At 38.7% G+C, this 26,873-nt stretch overlaps 1 protein-coding gene across 2 annotated transcripts in view; it reads right to left on the bottom strand.

The window, feature by feature from the left end:
- The window catches only part of LOC134535726 (low-density lipoprotein receptor-related protein 6), a 159,817-nt gene that overhangs the window by 87,778 nt on the left and 45,166 nt on the right, over positions 1–26,873 (bottom strand). For both annotated transcript variants that reach the window (XM_063374942.1, XM_063374943.1), the window contains exons 11-15: positions 23,467–23,611; positions 20,403–20,533; positions 16,516–16,669; positions 14,390–14,639; positions 1,326–1,764 (exon numbers count right to left, since the gene is read on the bottom strand). In XM_063374942.1, coding sequence (XP_063231012.1) covers positions 1,326–1,764; positions 14,390–14,639; positions 16,516–16,669; positions 20,403–20,533; positions 23,467–23,611 — 1,119 coding nt within the window. The remainder of the gene's footprint in view (positions 1–1,325; positions 1,765–14,389; positions 14,640–16,515; positions 16,670–20,402; positions 20,534–23,466; positions 23,612–26,873) is intronic.

The following is a 26,873-nucleotide window of genomic DNA, read 5'->3' as shown; positions in this document are numbered from 1 at the left end:
CTTCCATTTTATTATTGATCTCTTCTAGGGCAACCCTTATCTTCCCGATATCTTCTACACTTAACTCTTCAGCAGCCATCTCTCTCTAAAGGATTTACTAATTAAACAACCTAAATAATTTTTTTTCTAAAACTGTTCTTATTTTTAAATGACCTAGACGAACCTTCTAATTAAACTAACAATAACTCTATTACATTCAAAACTATCACTGACTACATTAAACTAAAACTAGCTCTAGACAATTACAAATTCACTAAATTTTTAAATGCTAACTTTACTCTCGAAAAACTAAATCCTATTTCTTAACTGAATCCTAAATCTATTAATTAGGGCTATCCCACTTCTGACACCAAAATGTTACGATTTCCCTGCGGGTTCGTAAAGAATAGCCCAATTAATAGATTTTATTTCACACACACAGTTTTATTTATTACCACTACTTGTCACTTACAAATAATCTTCTAAATTGGCAGATAATTAATTACACGTAAAAAAGGTCAATTCCCCAGTCACTCGTTTCACACACCTCGCTGGACCGAACTTCCGGCGCAACTCTCGCCGCAGCACCCCTCGTGGGTCTCCGCCGCGGGACTCCGTCGCCACACTCCGCCGCCGTCACACCCTTCGCCGAGACCCACACGACGAATCACTCGCAACTTCGCCCGGGACTCCGCCGCGCCCGCGACTCTATTGCCCGGAACCTCCCGACTCCACTGAACTCACTCACTCCCTGCCCTGGAACCTTCGTCCAGGGACTTCGCCACTCTGCCGCACCCGCGGCACTATCGCCCGGAAACTCCACCGCGGGAGAACTCCCCACTGAACTCTCACTCTCTCTCACTCACGTCCTCGGGCCTACCTCCATAAATAGCCCTTGGGTTCCCGTCCAGAACAATCGGGTATGTCTCCGAGATATCGCGCGACCTTCGCCGTCGAAATGTCCAGAAACGCGTCGTGAGTCCTGGCGAAGGACGCGGCGGCTGCTCAAAGAACGCCGATAAATGCAACAAGCATCGGGTTCCCACAAAACGCGCCGATAAACATGTCTGAGTCCTTTTATTCCGCAGTGCGGCCTCTTTAAGTAACTCGATCTGAGGCAGGTGCGCGCTGTGACAGTCAGGATGTCGCGTGATAGTATGACACGAGATACCAGGGAGAGGATGCGGGTGGAAGGGGGCTCAGACAGGCCGAACGAGCGCGGCGACGCCAAGCACTGCAGCCATGCGCGATCGTAACAATATATTTAACGCATAAGACTGCCGGCCGGATCCCGTGCTGGCACAGGAGCTGATCGCGAGTGTGGGGTGATGGTGGTCTGAACCTACCGGAGCAGGTGGTGTTGTCTGGAGCCAGGGTGTAGTGCGTGGGGCAGCCACAGCGGTGCGTGTAGGACTGCCGGCCGGGCCCCGTGCTCGCTGGCAGAGCCAGGCACAGGAGCTGATCGCGAGTGTGGGGTGATGGTGGTCTGAACCTACCGGAGCAGGTGGTGTTGTCTGGAGCCAGGGTGTAGTGCGTGGGGCAGCCACAGCGGTGCGTGTAGGACTGCCGGCCGGGCCCCGTGCTCGCTGGCAGAGCCAGGCATAGGTGCTGGCAGCCACCGTTGCCCACCGCGCACTGGTTCCAGCCCGACTGCCGCGAGTTGTGGAACACCAGGATGTCCGTGATGAACTCCAGCTTGTCATGGATGCGCGTGCGGTTGCATCCATTCGTCTTGTTGGCACACTCGATGTAGCCCGTCTTCCAGTCCGTCCAGTAGATGAAGTCCTGCCACACACGACACGCTTGCAGTCGTAACCAGTTTCCCAAGAGGCTGTAGCAATACAGCTGTGTGTAACCACGATTCTACTGGAACATGTTTGAAATAGAAGCTAATTAATTTCTCAGGATGAAGTTTTATACTTTATAAAGCTAAGAAGTTAGTTGAGTGTTATCTTGCAAGAGTTAAGTAAAGTTAATCATATAATCAAATTGAATTAGTACCTGTACACAAATCATGAAATCATAAAAATATTTTGAATTTTTATTAATTATTTTAAATATGAACATAGTTTATAGATTGTAAACTCCCACTCTCCCACTTTGCAGAGTATTTAATTATACAGTGAAATTCCGTTACAACGTACTTCAGAATAACATATCTTTCAGTTCAACATATGATTTTAAAATCCCACTCAAAACACCAATGTAAACAAAGTAAAAATATTTCACTTTAAAATGAAAAACGTATCCTATCCTTCAATACAACGACCATTCTTTTCCTGTTATCAGGAATTTTTTTTTGTTACTGTGTTTGCGCAGGGGTTCTTTAAAATATAAATGTACATTATGATTAATTTTTATCACTATCAAGAATCGTTAACAAGTATAAAACGTAAACAAACACTGTCTCAACGATTCATAGAATCATAGTTCAGTATAACGCACCATTCTTCCTCCATGGATCACACAATTAAGTGCACAAGATATCTAAGCAATCGATTGCAGTCTCGCCCCTCTTCAAGACAATTGGTTATTTGTAGAGCACATTTTTAAAGTTTTAATTAACACAGATATGTATATTTGTAGATACAAGCGTTATATAAAAATTATATTTTAACTTATATACAAAATAGAAAATCCAATAATGGTAATTCATGCAGGTTAAGTTTTGAACTTTTGGTGTCACAACATGGCTGACACGCTTTAATTGTGTTGCCATGAAGGTCGGAATGTTGCCTGGCACAGCCATGCTCGCGACACGCGCTACTAGTGCGGAGCTACGGTTATCTATGGATGCGAGGTTTGTTTACGTTTGACGTGGCACGAGGCAAACAATATTGTTGATTGAATATTTTAATCAGGATGGATGGCCCAAAAAAAAAAAAATATAACGCAAGCAGTTCACTTTGAAGGAAAAAATGTAAATTTTAAAAGGAAAAATGCAGATGTGGCACGGTCGTTTGGTTTGGTGCCCACTACACTGTCAACAATAATAAAAGATCGCGATAAAATTATTAAACTGTACGAACAGTCATCTTTATCTGCTGGTCACAAGATACTTCGCCTAGGAGATAACAAGGAACTGGAAATTGCGCTGAACAACTGGCTGAAGGATATGAGGGCACAAAATGTTCCAGTCACAGGGCCCATGTTGCAGGCTAAAGCAAATATTTGCTTCCAAGCTAGTGTAACATTTGATCTCCTACTACTTTATTTTTAAAAATTCAAAAATATTACATTTTAAAGGTAAATATATAGAATTTTAGAATAAAGAACTTTCATTACTAAGTATAACAGTTGAGGCTTTATTGATGTACTTTATAACGAGATTCTACTGTATATATACACACACAAACATACACGCATGCACACACACACATACACACGTCTGTGTGTGTGATTGCGCATGTAAGCATGTGTGCATGGCTTTGTGCACATATGTGTGTGTGCATGCATGCATGTGTGTGTATATAGACTCTCTCAAACACACACACACAGAATATCAACTGATTATGTGGTCCAAATTGATAGTGACCTAGTTTTCCATACATGCTTTTTGTCATTCTGAATACTTTTTTTATTAAATTTTTTTATTTAGTTATTTATAAAAACAAAACCTTTTCAAGGAAAGTACGTTCATTTAAGAAGTAGAGTATACAAAAGCACGCCAAACAATTTAAATTAATAAGTAATGCAACAAAAACATTTTGTACAACTTTAAATAGGAAAACCAAAACTGTGACTCGAACGTGAGTTGGAGTGCATAACTATTGTCGTAGTATACACCATGAGGAAGCGTGGGCTATCAAATGTAGTTAACTCGGCACTTGACAGAGCGCGCGCGCAGCATGCAATCGATGAGCTATCTGTATCGATATTCGACTACAGGCGCGCGCTCTATATGGGAATCAAAATAACCAAACATGAATGATGCCAACTAGTGCTGGCTACATTTTTATAAGCGGTACACAGCGGCGACAAAGACGAAAAAATAAAAGTTATAACGTTTAAAAACGTCTTTAAAGAAAATTTACACATCAGACAACTTCATATTTCTATTAATTAAATAAGTAAGCGGTAACATCCGAATTAATATTAGATTTCAACTTTCAAAGACATTGTTTTATACGGGAAATTTACCTTCACAAAGCGCTCGGAATCTAAAAACATCATGCGATGTTTATGCGAGAAATTTTTTTTCTCCAAATTTTGATGTCCTAAAATAACGGTGCGACGTTTATGCGATAAAACACGGTAAATGCTATTATGTTCAAACCATATACACAAAGTTTTATTTTCTGTGTACTATAAGCTAACGTACAACACATCACATAATTTTAATCTAAATACAGGCCTACGTCACATTATTTCTTTATATGCACAATGGTATAGCCAGCTAATAAATTAAAATTCTCTTCAACTAACCTTATTTTCATCCAAACAGCGATTGAAAATGGTTCAGACCGTAAACAATAATAAAAAAAACTTCAATCACTCTAAAATAAATTACAGAATTTACAATAGGGGCACCCTACCACTTAATTCTGTTTGGATAAAATTTCCATCTTGTACGAAACCTTCCAGAGAAATTTGAACGCGCCCAATTACAAAAACTTCCATGAAAACGGCCAGCGCTCTGCTATTTCTTCCACAGAATCATCCATACTTGTTACCAGCTGCCATGGAAGACCATCCAAGGAAACTTCCATTGTCTGTTAGGGTCTTTAATCAATACACCTGCACTCAGGGTTGGTTGGCAACATATTTACATATATTTTTGACTCCAAAAAAGGGGAGGGGGCCTATACGCGAATTTGGAGGAAAAAATATTTTTTTTTTCAGATATGAAAAACTAACATTTAATAAAAGCAAAATGAAATACCGCCACAACTTATTTAAACGCCAATTAAATTTTGATTAAATGAAACGGCTGGCGGAACGACTGGCAAGTCGTGCGTCTTTATTCTAATGAGGGAGGGTGGGGGAGACAGCGACGCAGCAGGAGGGGAGAGAGGCAGAGGCGTGGCTTAACCTCCCTCCTGCCAGCCAGCCAACCAGACACCACTTCCCTTCCTCCTTCACTTCCCCTCTTCTTCTCCGACAACACTGCACATCAACACAAGCGCGGGAGTCCAGCTTTCTTTATCTCAGTGTTGCCAACCGTAGCATAATTATGCTACATGTAGCAGAATTTGTTGTTGCTGTAGCATGTAGCATATGAAGCCAGTTATGCTACGAAAAAGTAGCATAATTTCTTTATTTCAGAAAAAATGAACTGTAAAAAATTGAGTTCAAAAGCTACAAATGTAACTAAATACAGTAGATAACACAGTTTCGATGCTACATGCAAGGACTGGATCTCTGATTACTAGAGGTGGACGGGAATAGCATTTTTACTTCGGGACGGGATTCGGTCGGGAAATACATTCGATTTTCGGGATAGGGATCGGGAGCAAGAGCAGTAAATTGTCTCTTGTACAGAAAATTATATTTACTTTATTTACTTTTAAAATGTGCATTTTTTTTAAGTCTCTTTTTTAATAAACCATCCACATTTATAGTCCAAATCAGTGGAAATGGCACTGCCTATTTTAGCATTCAAACTGTTGACAGTTTCTTCGTACAACTCTGGAATTATTTTCCTGCTGAATGTTTTGCTCGATGGGAGACTGTACAGAGGCTTAAACAATTTTAAAACATTTTTTAGGCCTCTTTCATCAACAATGCTGTATGGATGGCAACCATTTGCTAACCATTTACCTACTTCTTTTGTCAAAGCCTTTTACTTGGGGTGGTCAATACCCCAGGTGACAAAATTAGCTAGCTTGGGCTGATTTGTTTGTACATCTGATTTAACTGACTTTTTCTCACTTCTGCTTGATAATTTGAAATATGTGTATTTTTCCTGAAGAATGGCCAACTCATTTTTTGCCTTCGGATGTTGTGTTAAGTGTCTGTGCATACCTGTTATGGAACCATATTCCGTTTTCAGGACAGAAGGACACAAAGTACTGTAGGGCCGCGACGTCTTGGCGGGTCGACTCCCTAGAGCTCAGCGACCTTGTAATCGACACGTCCCTCCTTGTCTGCTCCGCAGATAACAACAGCCTGGAAGTCTTCATGCCGTTCCGAAAACATTGGTGGAGAACAATCTCACGTACGGTGCAACACAGCGCAGATCTTAATGATACAAAGATGTGATAATGCTTCACGGTAATTTATTATTTAAAGGTAGTGCACTATTTGCTCGACTGGGTAGCTTAGTTAAACATAGCTATACAATACTTTAAAGTTAAGAACTAAATTTGTAATTGTGGGTTGCTGTAGGAAACACAATTAATTAATACTTGCAGGTAACTCCCTCGCTGATGCTTTCTTTTCCATTTGGTTTGGCTGGAACGTGAAGACGATCGACATGACACTTTTACGCACGTCAAGAACCTTACCACTTTTATGCACTCGGGTTGGTATTTTTTCCATAACAGCACTCTGAAAGAACCATTTTAGTCATTTCGAGGGGGCCGAAAACCATATTTCTAACAAACCATCCTCGGGTATTTTATAAAACATTGACCCATAGTAGTTTCCTTGTTGTGGGAACCACTTTTTTACTGCATAAAATTCGTGGATAGTGTCTCTGATCACTCTTCTATCAAAGTCATCTACTGACAACAAACGTTACCTAGATTTTTTTGGCCTGAAATGAATAATTAAACATGAGAGGCTGTTTCACGGTCAAATAAAGAAGTGATATATATGTAAATATATACATATAAATTGTAAATAAACAATATATTTAATATACATTAATATATATCCTAAAATCATATATATCATAAAATATATAATGCAATACATATAATGTATATGTATGTATAATGTATGTAATGTAATATAATGTAATATAATATGTAATATAATGTGTAGCAATATCGGCTACACTTGTAGCTAACAAATATTCTAACAAGCTGTGCAGAAAGTCTGGAAGATTGCCAAGTGCAAAACAAACAAACCGCGGGTGAAATCATGGGGAATGCGTTGGAAAACCTATAATGTATGTATTATTATTTAAAGTTATAAATACTTTTTTTTTGCCTGGTGTTGTTTGTTTTTTATTTGGCGTCTCTCTGTTGTGTTTTCGGATGCGCGAAACTGATCTTTGGCTTATACCTGTGTATCGCGCAGCTCTTTCGGTTGCTTTTGCAAGATGTACTAGCAAACATTTGGTGGCAGCTTCTTCATCACAACACTGAATTACACTACTTATAATTCCCCTTTCCCCACAATGTATTACTTTATTGCAGTAATTCCCAAACTTTTTCAGCTGGCGACCCACCATTCCTTATAGGAATACCTCCACGGTCTATCGGTCCATGGTGGATTAAAAAACCTTATTTGTATCGTATCCCTTCCTTATGTATATAAAATTTACCATCGTATTTGCATATATATATATATATATATATGCTTTTTTAGTATACCGATTGATTATTGATAAACAATTTTTGTTATGATTTGTAAATGGTTGACAAGATGTAAGCACTTTGTAGCAAAACAGTTATTTATTTAACAATTGATATGTTTTTTGCACAAAATTCGATTTATTTCGATTTTTCTTATCTTTTCTGATGGTTTATGATAGTATTTGGATCGAGTCGCGACCCACGTGTAAACCTTCCGCGACCCACTGTTTGGGAACCGCTGCTTTATTGTATCTTGAATGTCCTGCGTCGAGCTCCATTGTTCACTTCAGACTGAGAGCGTGGCGCCTGATGTTTTTGCTATGAACCGCATAGCGGCTGATGTGCGCGCGCAGCTGCTTCCCCTCTCATTTACTCTTCCCCGCTTCCCCGCAAAACGACACGCCAAGACGTCGCGGCCCTACAGTACATTGCACCTTGTTATTTGGTAATTTATTAAAGAACGTCCAAATAGGCGCAGAAGACACACCTGGTTCACTTTTGCTACTGCCTGGAATGCCAGGCTCCATCATTCACACACGTGTATAAACTACCCTTTTTTATTAAATGAAATTTACTGGAAATAATTATCTCGTTTACTTTAAAAATACCACTAATTTTTAATTGTTCACTTTCATTCTTACATAATGACCAACCACTAAAAAGTAAAATCCTCTGATGTTTATGAAAGACGTTTATAATGGCATAAACATGTGAAACCAAGATGGTGTCTTTAGTTTATTAGCGTTTCGAATATTACGCGTTTGGCAACACTGCTTATTGTTGCACTTGTTAATTTTCAAGACAAATTATAACCTACAAATACGGCAAAGACGTTAACATTCGCCAAACTTAAAAATAATATTCAACATTGAGTTCTTTAATTAGTCAGAGATTTATTTTCACATGAACGAGTGTTGAATTTACGTTAATGTTTATAATATGCAATTTATTTTTTGTGATGTCTTTGTACTTTGTTTGTTTAATACGTATATGAAGTTGTTACGGGACGTATGAATACATAACGTATTTTGTAATATAAAAATTAGTACGACGAAGGTTTTTACTATTTAAAAAAAACTTGTTTTCCCGAGGTATTATCCCGAAGAGAAAAATTATTTTCCCGAAGTTTGGGAATGGTTTTTTTCCCGACTTTTATCCCGAATTTCGGGATCCCGTCCACCCCTACTGATTACACAGCCACACACACTGCTATCTTTCAGCGACGTATTGAAAGCGGTATCGTTTGTAGGGAACTGATGATTACTTCCACGATCAACGGAACACTTCTAGCAAGACAAACAGTGAAGATGTCTGGATGCTGTACAGGCTTCACTCCAACCAAAAGCATGGTTGGCCGCATGACAAAGACATCTTTGTATCCCAGGAACAGTACTTTGACTTCTGCGAATGTGCTAAATTCTGCTGATGACAGCAGTACAGAGCATGAAGCTCTTCCTTAGCTGTATTTGGCTATTAATGTGTGTGTGTGTGTAAAGAAAAACAGCTTGGACTAAAAAGCAAATGGATATTAATTTATAATAATGCATATTATAATAATGTATGTCCAATATTAAGTTTTACCAAATTTTTACAGCTTTATTATTTTGCATCGTAAAAGCAATGTTTTTCTACCTCAATAAATAACTTAAAATAAAATTGGTTAAATGTAGCATAATTTTTCTCAAAATAGCATATTTTTTTCTGAGCTATAGCATAAATATGTTTCAAAAGGTTGGCAACACTGCTTTATCTTTATGTCGTTTGAGATAGGACTAACTGCTTACGTCTGGCATGCCTCACAACGGTCCTACTGAGAACAACGGACAAACTATAATACCAGTCTCTGTATCACTGCCGCTCACAATACATGGCTTGCTGTTTGATGCATGCCAAGCTGCAGTGCCCTCAGATAAACCCAGAAAAACACGTTTTTAAATATTTTCTCAAAAATGTTTACAAAACAAAGAGGGGAGTGCGTATACGCGGGCGGGGCCTTTACACGAGCAAATACAGTAATTCACAGTAACAGAATCATCGCTATAACTTTTAATTTATCACAAAAAAGGCACAAACATAAACAAACTCCAATGAATATTCCGCCATTACTGTTTTTCTTTAATTTGAAACTAATCTTACCGCATCAAAAAAACATGTGCATTCTTTCGATGTAGCAAAAAAAGTACAGCAATGCATCATTAAACATCAAAAGTAATTGATGCATTGGATTGATTCGCTATATCAAATAGAAAACACCAATGTTTTTGTTACACTGATGTATATCGAGCATCGCTAGTATAGGGCAATAACAGACTTCAATATTTAAAATAGTGATTCTTTGTAGATACCATAATTACTACAGAAGCATGATAGCTACCACATTTGCACTATAGTTACCGTAACAACCGAGATGTATATTTACCGTGATGGTAATGTATTTATTTATGACATATCAAAATTAAAGAACATTATTGAAAGAAAAAAAAAAGGATGTTATATTTTGATATGTACGGTTGGCACATGTTGCTAAGAAATAATGCTATCTGAAAGAATGCAGTACTGCTACGAAAAGTGAAAAGGGTACTCGTGGATTTTTAGGTTATGGCAGTCTCTTTCGTTTTTCAGTAAATATTGGCCGAAAAAACAAGTGTATCGGAAGTCGGCAGAAATGCTGATTCAACTAAATATTGGCATAATTGGCTTCATCAGCACAGCTCTACATTTGATGACATGAGTAAACATATTTCAGACTTCAGGATATTGAAAAAGACTTAAATTTCCACGTAGGTTTATTGTGCGTATGTTTTTTTTGCAAGTGTAAATTGAATTAAGTAAAATGCTTTTATTTTTATTACTTTCAATTGATTAAACTTTAATGACAAGTTACAGATATTTATGACACTAATTTTGAGGTTAAGCAATTTTACTAAAGCATTCCAGCCACGCAGGTTGCCAGCGAGAGACGCTTCTCTTCTGCTGGAAACACTATCTCCAATCGTAGAGCTAATTTAACTCCCTAACGTGCAGAACAAATTATTTTTCTGCATGATAGATTAAAGAACAAAATTTAATACTCTATGACAATCTCTCTCAGAATTTTTGTGCTGAAAAGTGGAAATGTTGAAACAATGTGAATGTACTTTTCAAACAACATGATTTTTGGTGCTAAGTTTGTTGAAGCTCAGTAAGGACTCCAGAAAAATTGACAAGGATGAAATTATTCCAAAGATATGTTACATTTACACAAACATATACTTGTAAACTGTGGTTATGTTCGTTGGATGATATCAGTTACTAATGAACCAATGGAAACAGGTAAGATTCAATGGAAAAAAATGTTTTTTTTCTTCTAGCAGTGCAAAATGTAAATGCACTCTGTAAATACCTAGTTACCCAAAATTAATAAGCCCACTTCATTGTAATACTTTATTCAAACATTATATGTACTAAGTTTAAGGTAAAAATAATTTCCCAAAAGTGTAACTGGACCACAAAAGCTCGAGCTCGCTCGAAGCTCGAGAACTTTCAAGTAGGCTCACTCGAGCTCGGCTCGGCTCGCAGACCTCTACTTTACTGTAATGCAAATAGATAAATATTACTTAGTCCTTGTAATCTATAATATCATTTTAAAGAGTTTATTCTATTTTTTTTTAAATAGGTACAAGTTGTTTACAAATATTATGTAATAAAAAATAAAATAGCTAAAATACATCAAAATATACAGTTATAAGATATTTGTAAATACGTATAATACTGCAGGTAGGTACTGTAGGGAGGGTATTATGCATGATATCTATGATAGTGAGTAAAAAGCAACATGAGATACTACGTACAGTGTATGCTATTGTGTCACTGTTTTCTGCTAGTTGAGCTTAAAATAAAATGCAAAAAGAAAAAATATTTGCTGGCTACTGGACTTGAAAATACTGGAGTTCTTGCACGACTCGACTCACATTAAAACACGCTACTCGCGCACCGCCCTACAATATAATGGTGTGTGAATCTGCTGATTAGATTTCAAAACATTTATTTAGTCATAAAGTTTATTTAGTGTAGGCAGTACTCTACTTCATCCAGTGTTTTCTAATTAATGTTACTTTAAATAAACGTAAAAGTTTACTTGAGTTCTCACTATTTTGAAAGACCCGACTATACTCAGCCTTCATTAAATCCAAGAAAACAAACGTACAGTAGAATCCCGCCGTCCATTCCGTTTATATGACAGTTTTTTGAGAAACCGTGAAAAATTTGAGCAGAGAAAGTCGAAAATTTGAGTAAAATCGGCTGAAAAACAAGTCTGTTACACTTTGTTGGGCGCTATGTGCTCATGTTTATCTTGGCGAGCGCTGTACTGTAAGCAGCCAGGCATACAAAAGACGGCTAAAAATAGATACCACCCCTCTAGACTGTCCACGCTAGCCAATACCGGTAAACTGCGCGCATCACCTGATAGCATCTACCCGCGCGTCTATTGCCATCCCGGTCCCGTGCCTTTGTCTTGCGACTGGTTAGTGTGATCTTGCTCACTTGTGGATACGCTACTCTTGCTTGTTGATTCGGATTTCTCTTGGTGTTTATTAGTGATTGTTGACGACTTATTAAGCTTTGTTTCTTGGACGCCGATTTGGTTACACTACTGGTTTGGTTTTGTGAATAATTGTTGACGACACATGCATTAGTTTTTGGATTTTGATTTGGTAACATTGTTGGCTTGATTCTATGAACGATCGTTGATGACACACGCAGTTTTACACGGATTGTGATTTGCTTACAATTTTGGCCTGATTTTGCAAAGCATTATTGATGATTGTGACTCGTTTTTGAATTTACACGGACTCGTGGATTTGTGAAAATGAGTGTAAAGCGAGCCAGTTTGTCGCTAATTAAAAAATATGAGATTATCCAGCAAGTGCCAGCAACATGCCAGCCAATATATTTGTGGGAGGGGGAGACAGAGATAAAAGAGAGCTTGCCCTGCAGCAAGCGGAAGTGGTCAAGGTCGACATTTACCGTCACACTCTCGCTAGCTAACGATGCTGCTGGTCGCCAGCCTCACACACACGCGCGCGCGCGTACGCACGGCGCATGCTCAGTCACAAAATAGTGTTCAAGGCCGACCGAGATTGCCCGAGCCTGAAAAGTTTGGACAATTATCCACCCGAGCCCGCCCGAAGTCAAATTTCGCTGCCCGACCATGCCTAACTGACACGCAGGCCTAGTGCCTAAACAACTTACTGCCTGCCCAAGTCGGCAAACACATTTACTTTGCTACATTCCATCGTCAGCCAGCATAGACGTGCGCAGGACTTCAGTAGTGGTGGTGCCAGATTACACAACAGCCCTATCATTCACGGACCCGAGCCTAAAGCGGGGGGTCGGGGGGTCCTCCCCCGGAAAAATTTGGATTTGAAAGCCCAAAATGGTGCTATTTAAGGTGTTTCCGAACAAAAACATTAAATACACAGATGTAAAAATTTTAACATTTTTTTTTTGACAAATTATGGCTTTGAACGTTTTAATCGTCAGGAAAACTACTATACTATTTACAGTTTTAAGCTTTGTTGAGCCATAAAGTAAATTGTACAAATTATATACACGGAATTCATGCTGGTGGCTTTGAAAAACCGTACTTACATGTTTTCTGAAGACGCCAAATAACGTATATACAGCAATTAACGAACCATAACAACTGTCAACTAGTGAAAATAAAATGATAATTAATTAATGAGTGATCCACGTAACAAACACAGGCTGTACTCGTGTACTCATTAGAACAGTAAACTGATGAGTAAATAGTAAGTGTAAACACTACACAGTAGTGCTACCTGGCGGACGGCGGCTACTAATCCGTGCGCCTGCCGAGTGGAGTGAACATTGGACACCGAGCGCGCATTCCATGTAATTCGAGGAGAACTATGAGAAGTATTTACATTTCAGAAGTTTCGTAGCCGCGGCCCGCGTGTACAACACAAGTAATTGCACCTGGCTTGTTTCCGTGTGTATATAGTTGGTTCGATTGATAATTGATATACTGGTAGTGTTATGAGCACATATCTGTAACTCGACACGATTGGAAAACATATTTTTTTGGAAATAATACGGTTTTTTGTAAGTATGTATTATTTCTGCTTGTAAAAAATAAAATAACGTTAACCCTAATGGTGGTGCCAAGGCACCTGTGGCACCCACCGTGCGCACGCCTGTCAGCCAGTGAATAAAATACAAGTGTCTGTGTCGCCAGACAGTGGCGTCTGGCGAGTAGATGCCTGCGCAGCCAGCAGCTCTGCTCTCCTTCCCCTCACTTACCCGTCCACACCCCTCCCCTCCTATGCTTACCCTACTTCTCGCATTCCTGCACGTCACCCGGACGGACCAGAGCGATAAGCACCGCCAGACCACCCGTTGTGTCACGGGACGCAACCTTTAAAACGCCACACTAATACAGCCCACAAGAGACATAATAAACCTTTAATAAAAAGTTATCATTTCAACACTAAATCGTCTGATTTTTCTATACAAAGATGGCGAAAATGGACACGTTGCACTGTGTGGAAATTTTTTTTTTCTCGGCAACGGGTGATCCAATATTGCTTTCTAGGGTATCGTTTTTTTCGTGAGACATCTTGCTATTTAAATACTGTAATATGAATTTAAAAAGTTGTCTTCTTTTACATCTTAGACTATATGAATATGAAATTTATGCGAACAAAGGCGATTTTTTATGTATTTGGATATATTGGTGGTGGTGGAGGAGGGGGGGGGGGGGGTGGTGTAAAAATTGGGCCGAATTCTCTATTGCGACCATTCCGTTATTAAGTCCATTTTTGCGGAAACCGTGAGGGGTTGCATCAGCGGGATTCTACTGTAATCAGTTTGTCCACTGGGTGATCATACAAACAAGCACAATCAAATAAAGATTACGACCATGCTCGGCGCACGGCGCACGGCACCTGGTACTGCGTCAGTCCGTACGGCTTCTCGATGCCGTCCCGCACCACCTGCACCCGGTCGTTGCCGTCCAGGTCGGCGCTCTCTATGGCCGGCGCGCTGGTCTCCGTCCAGTAGATGCGTCGCTGGGCGTAGTCGATGGTGAGGCCGTTGGCCTGGCCCAGCTTGGTGATGAGCACGGTCCGGCGCGAGCCGTCCATCGCGGCCCTCTCCAGGCGACCCGCGTCGCCCCAGTCGCTCCAGTACAGGAACCTGCGATCACCCCACCACCCTGTACCGGCTGTAGCGGAGTGCCACGAGGGTCTGCCTGTGCCTGTAACCCAACATGACCCCTGTCCCGGGCCCGGCCACACGGGACCAGCCCTACGAGCAGCCACTTCCAGGACAGAAGCCGAGGGCTGGGCAGTGCTGACCCCGGCAAGCTGCCTCACCTGCCCACCATCCACGCACACCCTCCGCCTCTGCCACCTGCTGCACCACCTCACAGGACCTCACCCAGAGCTAATTACAATCAGTGAGAACCTTGTGCAAGGGCTGCAGGAATTTATCCTAAAGAAATTTTGGAAACATTAACGAGTTTCACATACAACTCTTGTCGTTAGATCTATTAGAACAACTCAACTAGAATTCATTGCTAAAAGAAATCAGTGAAGGACCAAATAAATCCCGAAACCAACCACTCTAAACACCATGGCTAAACCAGAACCAAAAACAAAAGTCTAAAAATGTGAATTCGTATATGGAAATGGCAAGGACGCAGATTAGAAGAAATATACAGTCGAAACTCACAGAATCAGGGACCAGATCGTCATAACACGAAGATCGCCAGCTACCCCAACCAAACCCCGCTAGTAACCGGTAAGGAATTCCGTTGTGACAAAGCACTACCCTCGCGTCTAGCAAACCCTCCATATCACGCACTAGCTTCACCAGTGGCAAACAGCGTCATCAGGAGCCACTGAACCTATCGGCACCCAGTTATCCCAGGCAGATGTCAAGAAACCCAGCCAAACCAGGAGCTTAAAACAACTGGTCAGCCAGATCAAGAGATAGACACAACTTTCAAACCAATCAGGATAGGTTAAGCAACTCCCATATCCAAAAGTTACCCAGCGCAGTGGCAAAGCAATAGCTAAGGCGTTGCCACCAATTATCTTACCGAAGGGTTGACGTTAATGCAGGATAGTAAAATAAACAGACTTTTACTCATGAAGACATTGGATCATTCATGCGAACAAGGGAAACAGCAGCCTCAGAAGTAAGGAGAAAACAAATTCCTCCTACACACAAAACATGTTCTCAAGTTTGAATTTAGTACTAGGGCATACTTCACCAACCAGCACACTATGAGAGAATTGGAATCGGGGAATGATCACAAGTTAGTGTGTAATTATAACTTAAGTCAGTTAAGAGAGCACAAACAAGCAAAAAATAATATTTTTTTTTTTTTTTTTAAGTTGAATGGTATGTAATGTAGAATATGAAAAAACAATTCAAAAATTTAATTATTTATTATCCTAAAATAGTTAAAAGGAACGATATTTATGTATGGATACCACAACAAAATAACTTTAAAGACAAAATTATTTCAAACAGTGAAGGTTTGACGAGTTGGAATGGTAGCAAGTTGGACATAAAATTTGTTAAACAAATTATTTTATTGAAAGTGTGATGGCCATGGAACGAGTGAAACATAGACACATACACAATAGTATGCATGTAGCCTTATCGGAACTGACATCTTGTGGTTTGCTGGACCACGTGACGCGATGCGCAGTGGCATCCTGCTGTATGCTAACTGCTGCCGTGGCCCAGATGTGGACAACACCGTGAGCTGCTGCCAGTTGGGTCGCGGGCACATCTCCAAGAACAACCTCAGAGACACACGTGGCAGCGTCTCGGTGTTCAGGGTGGATGAGCCAGTTCGACGTATCAGCGAAAGATAGTGAATGTATGAAATGTTTACATACTCTTTGATGCTCGTAGGTATCTTGTAATAGAAAATTGTTATTTAACTCTATGATATCAATTCTGTAATTGGTAAAGTGTTTATAAAATTCGAAGCTCTAAGAATGGACGTAGTGAGAAACCTAAATGTGCCATGATAGAATGTGAGAGCAGCACGGACCCTTCGCGGGGGTCCAGAGCCAGGCTGCGCGGGTCGTCGAGGCCGCTCCACAGCAGCACGCGGCGCGAGCGGCCGTTCACGCGCGCCACCTCGATCCGCTTGCTGCCCATGTCCGTCCAGTAGACGTTGTGGGCCACCCAGTCCACCGCCAGCCCTGCGCCAACCAGCACGCTACTAGCTGTTGCTCTCGTTCCAGCTCCAGTACAACAATCACCAACCATTTATATTCATAACAATTTAAGGTGATAAAAATATACAAAATATCAATGCAATATTTTTTTTTAATGGAAAATCTTTCTAATAAATTAAACATTAACAACAGCAGAATTATAATGTGTTGACAAGTTATTTTCAGGTAAATATTACTAGGGGTGTGCAAATACTAGAAATTGCAAATATTTTTGCGAATCAAATATTTGATTTGATTCACATTCGAAACCAAATTAGGTATTTGAAAATTTCAAATATTCGAAAGTTTTTGAATGTATTAAAATATTACTTTTGTTTGACAAAACGTGTGATACAATTATATGTCAAACCTCGAGAAATCATTTTCCCGATAGACTTAATGGAAGAAAAAAAAACTGTAAGCGGACCTTTACTTATATCAAATTTTAGGTTAGGTAAATGGGCATGCTGAGAACAGTTAAGCCAATGTAGCGTGAAAATTAACATAAATGCTTACGATTTTAATACAAACTTTACGTGATGTTTAGCATAATTAATTTATTATATCCAGCTGTCCTTAGCACAATTTTTGGGCGAGCCATGTGCCCTATAAAAGTGTAAAACTATTTAAAACAATACCTGCGCATCAGCTTTCAATAATAATCTTTAAAAACTAATGCACACATACTCTTTGGTCATCATTCCATTAATTTTACTAATACAAATCTAGAGAATTTTTTTTAACGATAGAAAAGTAAACACAGCTGCCATCATGGCTACAGCAAAAAAGAAAACTTGTCCGTTTGTGGTTATGGCCAGCAGAGCGGCCCCAGCCAGAGAATTGTGTTGCTAGAATTGCTCCAGCGTAATCGCTTTTTAAACTCCCGAAAATGTTACGCAAATAATTAGATTAAATTAAAAAGACACGATAAATAAAATTCATTAAAAATTATTTTGCCTTGACACGTTTGATTCCAAAAGACTGAGAACGGAATATTGACCATGCTTACTAGCAACTGTAATAAACAACTCTTCGATATATCGATTGGTAGAGACATGCAAAAGGTGTGTTTATTTTGTGATGAAAAGTGGTGTTATTTTCCCTTAAAATCGGTGTTATTTTTACCTAAAAGTGGGGTTATTATTTTTTTTATATTTTTACAATTTCAAGTGTAAGAAATACGAAGAGAACATTGTAATATAATTGCACCATCAATTGAAACATTATAAATTAAAATTACACAAATATAGGTTAAAAAGACACAAGTTTAAGAACTCAGATTCTAAATTAAGTCAACCCAATAATTTCAGAAGCAAAGTACTTTGACACAACATTTAACTTTCAAATGAAAAAATAGCCATTGTAGCTAAATTTTCTTGTTTCAAATTAGTTCTCTTGTCAGTGAGAACATTATTGTGTTGTAACAAGAAGCGTTCCGAATCGTTTGCACACAACATCCACACTGCTTCCAGGCACTTGTCAGAAAATTCAGGTTGTGAAAGTTTTAAAACTTGAAGTGCCTTCACTACATCCACACTGCTTTCCTTCATTTGTTTCTCAACTATATGTTTTAACTCTCCAAAACCGGTGATCAGCTCCTGGCGGTCCATTTCTTTCAGAGTAGAAACGTTACACAACTTAGCAAGCAAAATAGGGATCATGTCTGTAATCAAAATATTTTTTGGATTAAAGACAGTCAGTGTTTCAAACTCAAGTCTGCTTGGATCTGTAGCCATCAAGCTGGTAAGCTTCACCAGAGATTTTGTGGACACTTGCACTACACTTATTTTCACAGCAGCTGCTTTCGTGGTGTTCATGTGGTCCAAAACTTGTTTTGTTTCGTCAAAAAAATGCACTCCATGTTTCCAAAGTTGCGCTGCACCTTGGTAATCTCACTATGCAAAATATGAGCGTTTGGCTAGCTCCAGTCTTCTAGCCTCGTTATTAAAGTATTTTCGGATTTAAAAAAAAAAATTTAACACATATCGCCCAACTACGTATTTACCCTCGCATATAATCCACTATCACGAAATTCGCGCTCACGAAGTTTGGTGATTGCTTGAGGTTTCGGCATATTTTACACTTTCAAACCTATGCTGAGAAATATGAAGACGTTTTCTATCACAAACTACAGTTTTTATAAAATAGTTGCACTGTATACAACATTTTTAAACAAAAATTATCATTCTTAAACATAAAACGTAATTGTTAAGTTTGTTTACTTTAAGAGAACAAAATGAAAACAGTTTGCACAGTCCATAGTACATGCAAGATGAACAGTTGTGCGTAATTTATAATTTTTTCGCGACACAAGCGCTGTAACGCACAAAATATCCAACAAAATGGCCGTACATTACTCTTTGACTCTGTAAACGTGCCTTCGAGAGAACGTGAGCGTATTAGTGCACGAGTCTAGTTCGCCAAGAACGCGTCGTATCAAATAAATAATGAAACGTAAACATTGGCAAGTGTAGTCTTTACGTTGATGGTGTTATCAGTGGTGACAACGGCTATTTATTTACTTTTTTTAAGTTACCAAATGGCGGGAAAGTGTGGTTATTCGTGGTAAACAAACGTATTTCGCAAAAAGAATTCGCGGTATCAGAAATTATGTAAAAGTGAGGTTATTCGCGTAAAAATTCGTTTTATCGTAAATGCGAAATTTGCATGTCCCTATCGATTGGTAATCGCTTGACTATTTATTGTGAAAAATAAAACTGATACATCGAAGACTTGCTTACTTTCATAAACTTTTTATGCCATTTTTAATTTTCAGAAGAAGAAGTGAAGTTCAGAATGTTGTTTTTCTGCTTCTGGGAACATTGTCACTTCCAAGAGGCAATGCCTGGATCCAGAACATGTAAAGGAATTGGTCTTTTTGCACTGCAATTTACGTAATGTTGATGGCAAGGTGTAGTCTTGGCTTTTGATGAAGACATTTCTATATCACGGATTGTGTTTTAATTCTAAACCATTAGAAGAGACATAAAAATTTACATGTTACTTGAGTAATAAAAATGTATATAAAGCTAAAGAACATTACTCTTTTAAACAACAATTTATAAAATGCCAAATTTTGACTGTAATTAATCAGATTTATACTTAGAACTTAATTAGAAAATATTCTTAAATATTTGCAATTATTTGATTCACATTTGATTTGCATTGAAAAAGTCACATTCGCACAGCCCTAAAAATTACTATTTATGTTAATATTTACTAGAAGTTACCAAGAAATAGCCAAATGAACACTTCCTGTCTTACCAAATATCATTAGTCATAAAAAACTAGAAAATCTTTGCAGTGTATCAAGAGATCATTTCCCCACAGGGGAAGACAAAATAAAACTGCTTCTACTAGGAGCTCTGGTGTGTCTGACTTTAATGATCCCGATGTACCAAAAAATTATATTTTTATAAGATATCAATATTTTCTTATTTTTTAGTATTGTTTTATTGTCTATTTTTAATACTAATTCATAATTTTTATTTAGTTTTTATTTAATAACCAAAACAAACATTTGTACAAACTATAATTACAAGCACATTTAATTAAATGAAAAATTGGCCCTAGTGTCAATAGGAAAAGAACATACAAAACTCTACTGAAAAAAAACTACACATAACTAAAAATGAATAGTATTAATTGTATCCACTTGATGATTGACACAATTCACCTCTGACTGCTACTTGAATGAGTGCAGCAGATAAGCTCCCACCTTCAGGTGTTTCCAGGCCAAACTCCACGATCCGCTCCAAGTGCGAGCCATTCATGAAGGCTCGAGTGATCGCCTTCACTTTCACATCCGTCCAGTAGATACGGTTGTCCGTTATGTCGAAATCCAGGGCGCTGCAACATCAACGGACATGTCACAACAGGATGTGATCCACAGCAACAGGCGGGACCGCCACAGAGAAGCTGATGGCAAGACTGGCAACACTGCTCACACTAGTTGCCTGCCAACAACACTACTACCTGTTGTGTACGACCATTTACAAACTTATAAAATATGCTGTTCTTTGGTTGGGTTTTCTGCACAACCAACCTTTTTGAATACATACCTCCCGAAACATTACAAGGTTACATTTAAAAACTTTTTGATTATTGTATAGTGATATTTGGTGCAGACACAGACGGCTGGCTAGCCCCAGCATCCCTCCAGGTTGTGAGCAGCGCTTCACGACCCGCGCCTCGCTCACGCACCGTGTGTGCTATCCAGCTCCTGCAACGAGCACCAGGGCACATCTCCACGCACGGTTCCGTGCCGTGCCCTCTGCCGACGTACGCATAACCCCTCCCCATTTTCCAAGAACCTGGTGCATACTAGGCCTCGTGCCACTGTATGTGAGCATCTTCCCCTTGCCCCTTGCCCCTTGCCAAGGTCCAGGCGAGCATTATGGTAGGTACATGCGTACAATTTAATTTAATTCATTTATGCGTACACATAATACAGTTGCCAACTGTATACTCTTTATTATTTCTTCAAGATGCACCATTTTCGAGAAATGATGGAAAATATAGGCATTTCTGGAAGGTCCATGAGGCATTAAAATTGTTCCTTATGAGGAAATCTGATTTAATTAGCGGATGTTTTGCTTAACTGACAATTTACAGGATAGTAACCTGTCCATTAATTGAGGAAATACTGTACATCCATCAGTAATTTACTGAAATATTCCACTGCTTAACATTTTTATTTTCATAAAATTATTTAGTTTTTTTGTTTCAAAATTGTAACTCTACTTCCAGTAATAATAAGTAATGAAAACAAAGATGACAAACTGGAATGAATGTTAGTATTTATTTTCTTGGTGGCATGTAACAAAAACTAATAAAGAAATAATAAATAAATAAATGAAGTAGACACTATTATGAACCAAAAAACATTGACTATTTATTTTGAACATTAAGTTAAAATGAGTTTTTTTTTTTTGTAATTATTTCAAACTTAAGGCTCTTTGCGTGAACTGAAGATCCTATGAATGATTATGTATTGCATTATTTTTTCGTTGATAAGCACACACAACCAACATTTGAGACAGATTAGAATTTAACACTCGAAAAATCCAGTTTTTTTGTCCTACCTTAGTGGTGAACCCACGGTTTGTGTAGTACACAGGCCGACATACCAAGTAGGTAAGTATTCTACACTTGGACAGTGTGCTCCTACGTCTCAACATGCGAACAGTAGTCCACAGAATAAAGCTTTAATGGCTTTAATGGTGTTCTTGCCCAGTGTGTATGGGTAGTCTACTAGCACTGTCCATGACCGGGAAGTAATCAGGCAGCTGCTCGAAACTGCTGCGCAAACTAAACTTCCTGAAGCGGACATGTCGTGGTAGGGCTCTGGCGTTAGGTAATCTAGTCATTAATATGCATTCTAACTGTGATATTATTAAACATTTACTAGGCCAGGAGCTTTAAAAAATGTTTATTTTAGTTATTTAATTTTGGTTAATCAGTTGCTTGTAATTAAAAGTAATATAAATGGTTGTGCACTGCCTCAGACCAAATACTCTCACCACACCCTCACTCGGCTGTCTAGAAGACCTGCAGACTCTACATCTGGCACGTATATTCCTTTTGCCACGTTGGCGTCCGTTAAGAAAGGATTTTATGAAAATCAGCTCCCAAGGGGATTGAAAGGGATTAAAAATAAAAAAAATTCCCATTTTTCAACAAAATATTTTACAGACTTGAAACTCTGCATGTTTATTTCTTTTACGACATAAGTGTAGCGCCAAAAGAATTCTCCCTCTTGATGATAAGTTAAACCCGGGCAACTCCAGGAACTTCAGCTGGTTGGTGTATTTATTATGTTCTCACAGTGCAACGAGAAACCAGCACACCACAGTGATGACTGCTACTGATCTGGTGTACTTTATTATTGTATAGCATTATTATTGTTGACTATCTAAAATATGTTCAATTTTGTCTGAACATAACGTTGAAAATACTTTGCAAATTCAAAAAAATTGAGAAAAAAATACACCTTTTGTAATATCTCAGGTCTTCTGCATTTCACTTTTTCTGGCATACCTTATCCAAAACCAAATTTTTTTATTAAGTTTTCAAGACATACTAAAAAGTGATACTTAAAATATTCTGGGACAAACCACAATTTTGAAACTTTCTTTGTGCTGCTGAACTTGCATGTGATGAGATAAAAATGGATGCATGTATGAAAGGCAAAATCACTAACTTCAGAAAAACATTTTCTCTGCAATGCAAAGAAATTTCTACATTTTTTAGTTGACCCCGATGATCCACTATTCCCTTATTTGTTTCTGGTTATCCTGCCCAGTCCCCGCTCTCAGCTTAAGGTTTTTCCTGTGTTCTGTTCAAATTTTTTTTAAAAATATACATTTTTTGAGAGGTAACAATATATATATATTTATTAATGACTATACTGTTTTGAGTACACATTGCCATCTTATTTCCAAGTATGCGCATGAATAATGTTGTTTCTTTTATTTGTGTTGAAAAAATGTGCCAACATATTTTTTAAAAAAAATTTTGTGTTTTGGGTATGAGTTTTTGTTGTAGTGCCTCTTTTACTGTCTGAATTATTGTCTTCGTGCACAAACACCACAATTTCATTTTTTTATGGTTTAACATTCTGATTTTTACTAAATCTGTAATCTGAGGCTGCTTCAAGTTGTGAGTCAGGAGAGCAGCGGACATGTCTGCACGTCTGGGCTCTCGGCTGGCACCCAGGAGCTTGTTCAAGTTATAACATAAACAACTACGCTCATACAAATAGTGACAGATGTAATACAGACCTGGCATCTCTGACTCCCGTGACGGGAATCATGACATCGTTGTTCCCGTTCTCGATGCTGATGCGACCGATGTTCTCCCTGCGGGCGAACAGCAGGAAGGCTTCGGGCACGACGCACGTCCTCGAGTCGGAGGTGAGCTCGTACCCTGCGGAGACCACCACAACCACTGCTACCACCGCGACCACCGCGACCACCGCTGCACCAGGCCTCCGGGGACTCACCAGCGTGCACGTCCAAGCAACAAGCACCAGCTTCTCAACCAGTTGTAACTCACTAGCACCAGACACAAGTGTTCCTGAATGAGACACCCCACCGCTGCCTCACACACCAGCTGATGTGCGCATGGCCTCCGTGCTCTCAACACGGAAACACTAATTCTCACACGAGCAAACATACCCTGCAAGATTTAAATAAATAACCATTGGCAATGCTGGCTACAGTTGGCAGGTATAATGATGCTGCAACAAGTTTACATTTTACAGCACTTAATGGTATGATTTATTGATTTAACTATTCACGTATTTGGGTGATGCCCGACTTACCTCAACAACAAATGTGATTAGCATGCAAGAGAACTTGCTATACTATGCATATAATTATTTAAACTCTATGGAAATACATAAAACTAACTGATCACAAAATTAAAAATGGCAATAAATGTAGTTTGCTTTATACGAAAAATTGTACAAAATCATTGTTATTTTGGATAACAGTCTTATAGAACACATCACATACAATATAAAAATACATACTGCCATGCAAGTTAACGTGAGTAGTACAGGATACACAGGGCAGGCAAGATGCCCGAGACGGCAGACAGCGGAGAACACGTCAGCCGAGGGCGGCAGGCATGTGTCCTGCTGTCATTCAGAATGGCACTACAGACGCAGACTGCTCATCCAACACCATACATTATTCAGGTATGCAGTGTCTTAACAGGATAGGTAGGACCTCACATATGCAACAAAAACAACAATATGTTTCTTTTAGTGGCACAGACCTAATAACTATCCACTTAAAGGGGCAAACGCAGGAAAATGTTCCTCTGCTCCCCCACCCCTCAAAAACCTGAGAAAAAACAATCATCATTTCCAGCCTTAAATGGGAAGGATCTAAAAGTGATTCTGCTCTTACTTCCAAAATAGAGCAAAACCCTAAATTAATCAGATTGTGCCAAAATCTAAAACACGGCTTACGATAGTGATCCTTACATGATGCTAAAAAAAAATACACCAACTTTTCTGCATATCTTCCAATGGTACATTGTTTTTTCACAGTAAAAATCAAGGTATTTTCGAAGATTACTGAAAGCCAGCTATTTAATCTTATTTAACCCATCAAGTTATTTGTGAAATTCACTTTAGTTTAGGACATTCATTATCGAGGAAAGCTTTTGAGACTCTAAAAAACAGATAATTTGGCCAAACATAGTAAGAAACTTAGCAGCACAAGTAAAAGCATCATGGTGAATTACCAGCAGTTTCACCAGAAGCATCAGGGGAGCTGTCTGGGCCATCCCCCACAACGGAGCTGGAGTTAAGTATGTGTCGTCATTATGGATGTGTTCCAACTACAGTAGAACCTTGTTATAATGTCTTCCTGCTTATAACATCAATATTTTAAGTTCCAACATTTTCCACTGTATTTATTTCCTGCATTTAACATTTCATGAATGGTGCATTTCTTGTTTATGTTTCTTTATAAAATTCAATAACTGTAAAAAAAAAGTTTTAAAAACAAACTATTTCAAAATTCATCCCATCTGTACACTCAAATATGTTAAAAGGTTCACTTTACACTTTACGGATGTTTTTGTTTACAATTTGTTATAGCATAGATGTACAGTCAAACCTCTCTGAAACGACCCATCACGGTTCCCAGGAATAGGGTCGTAATAGAGGGGGGGTCGTAATAGATGTTTACCAAAATTTTCAGTTTATTTCAACCCCCCCCCCCCCCCCCCCCCCCCCCCCCATTTTCCCAAACCGCTACTCGCTAAGAAACCAGCCGTACAATGGCAGGATGCTGTCACTCACAATGCTAGACGGCTTTGCTTTAAACCCACTTCAACCTCCATGACAAGTCCGTCGCCCTACAGGCCACCTCTAAAGAAAATATGTCAAAAGACAGATTATTTTTACTGGTTAGTTTACATGTACGTTTTCTGCTTGCCGTAGTTAAATACAATAGAACCCCGATGTCACGAACCCCGGATTTAACGAAGCAGTGATTTTACGAATACATTCTCAGGAACCATCAAAAAATTGGACATTTTGACCAAAATGTGAAAATCAGAAAAAAATAAAAAATAAATAAAAACAAAATGAAAGATCATTCAAATCTGTTAATTTTAACACACAGCGTATTTTTGTGTTGGCTTTAATACTTCCAATAATGTTCATGTAAGAATAATAAAAAAAATAATGGGACATTTCCTTTAAAAATATGCATACCTGCCAACTTTCCAAACTCCTCACCAGTAAAACTTTACAATATAATAAATTTTAGCGTAAACTGGACGCGATAATTTTTCGCTCAATTGGTTGATGTACTTCAAGCATATTTCTCCTATTGAGACCCATTTCCTTACACTATAAACGAAACCCAATTAACTTATTTACAATAAATATTAAAAACCAGATGTAAAGCAAGCAAAGTGATTAAATAGTAACACAATAATAGGTCTTACCTTCCCTGCAGTTGTATCTTAAATAGGTGAGTCCTATGTAAAAATTCTGGCTCTCTTCATTTCCTACATATTATTTACAACATAGTCACAAATGAAATTTAAAAAAAAAAAAATAGTTTAAATTATATCTGTCCCATTATTCAATACAATTGTTATTAATTTAACACATCTTAAGAAGAAACACTGTTGTTAAGTGAAGCTGCAGTTGTTTTCTTGGCTTTTTTAAGAAAGTCAACTGAAAATTTTTCTTCAAAACAAGCTCATTTTGAAACCTTGCATTTCAGTGCACACAGACTTTCCACTGATTTGTGAGACATAGATGACCTAAATTCAGTTCTGTTCTTTATGATTAGACTGAATATCCTCTCACATTCCGCATTGCTGTGAGGGATAACAAGAACAGCCAACATAACACTTGCTATTTTATCATAATTTAGCACCCCATCCACACCACACACTTCAGCTAACTTGGACCATTTCTTATCAATGCTATCATCTTCTGATACAAAGCTTGAGATGTCATCTACCTGCAAGTTTGCAAACTGCTGCTGAGCTTCATCCATGGCCGTATCAAATGATTCACCTGGCTTTAAGGGCAGAATGAAGGGAAACATATTTACAAAGTACCGAACTGATGTGAAGCTGGATTTTTCAATAGTGCTTAACCTGGCAACCTCTGCATGTTTAAGCACTTCATTGGAAAGTGGAAACTTATTCA

The sequence above is a fragment of the Bacillus rossius genome, chromosome 10 (genome assembly GCF_032445375.1).
Source record: "Bacillus rossius redtenbacheri isolate Brsri chromosome 10, Brsri_v3, whole genome shotgun sequence".
Lineage (NCBI taxonomy): Eukaryota > Metazoa > Arthropoda > Insecta > Phasmatodea > Bacillidae > Bacillus > Bacillus rossius.
This window is presented reverse-complemented; position numbering and strand designations above follow the sequence as displayed.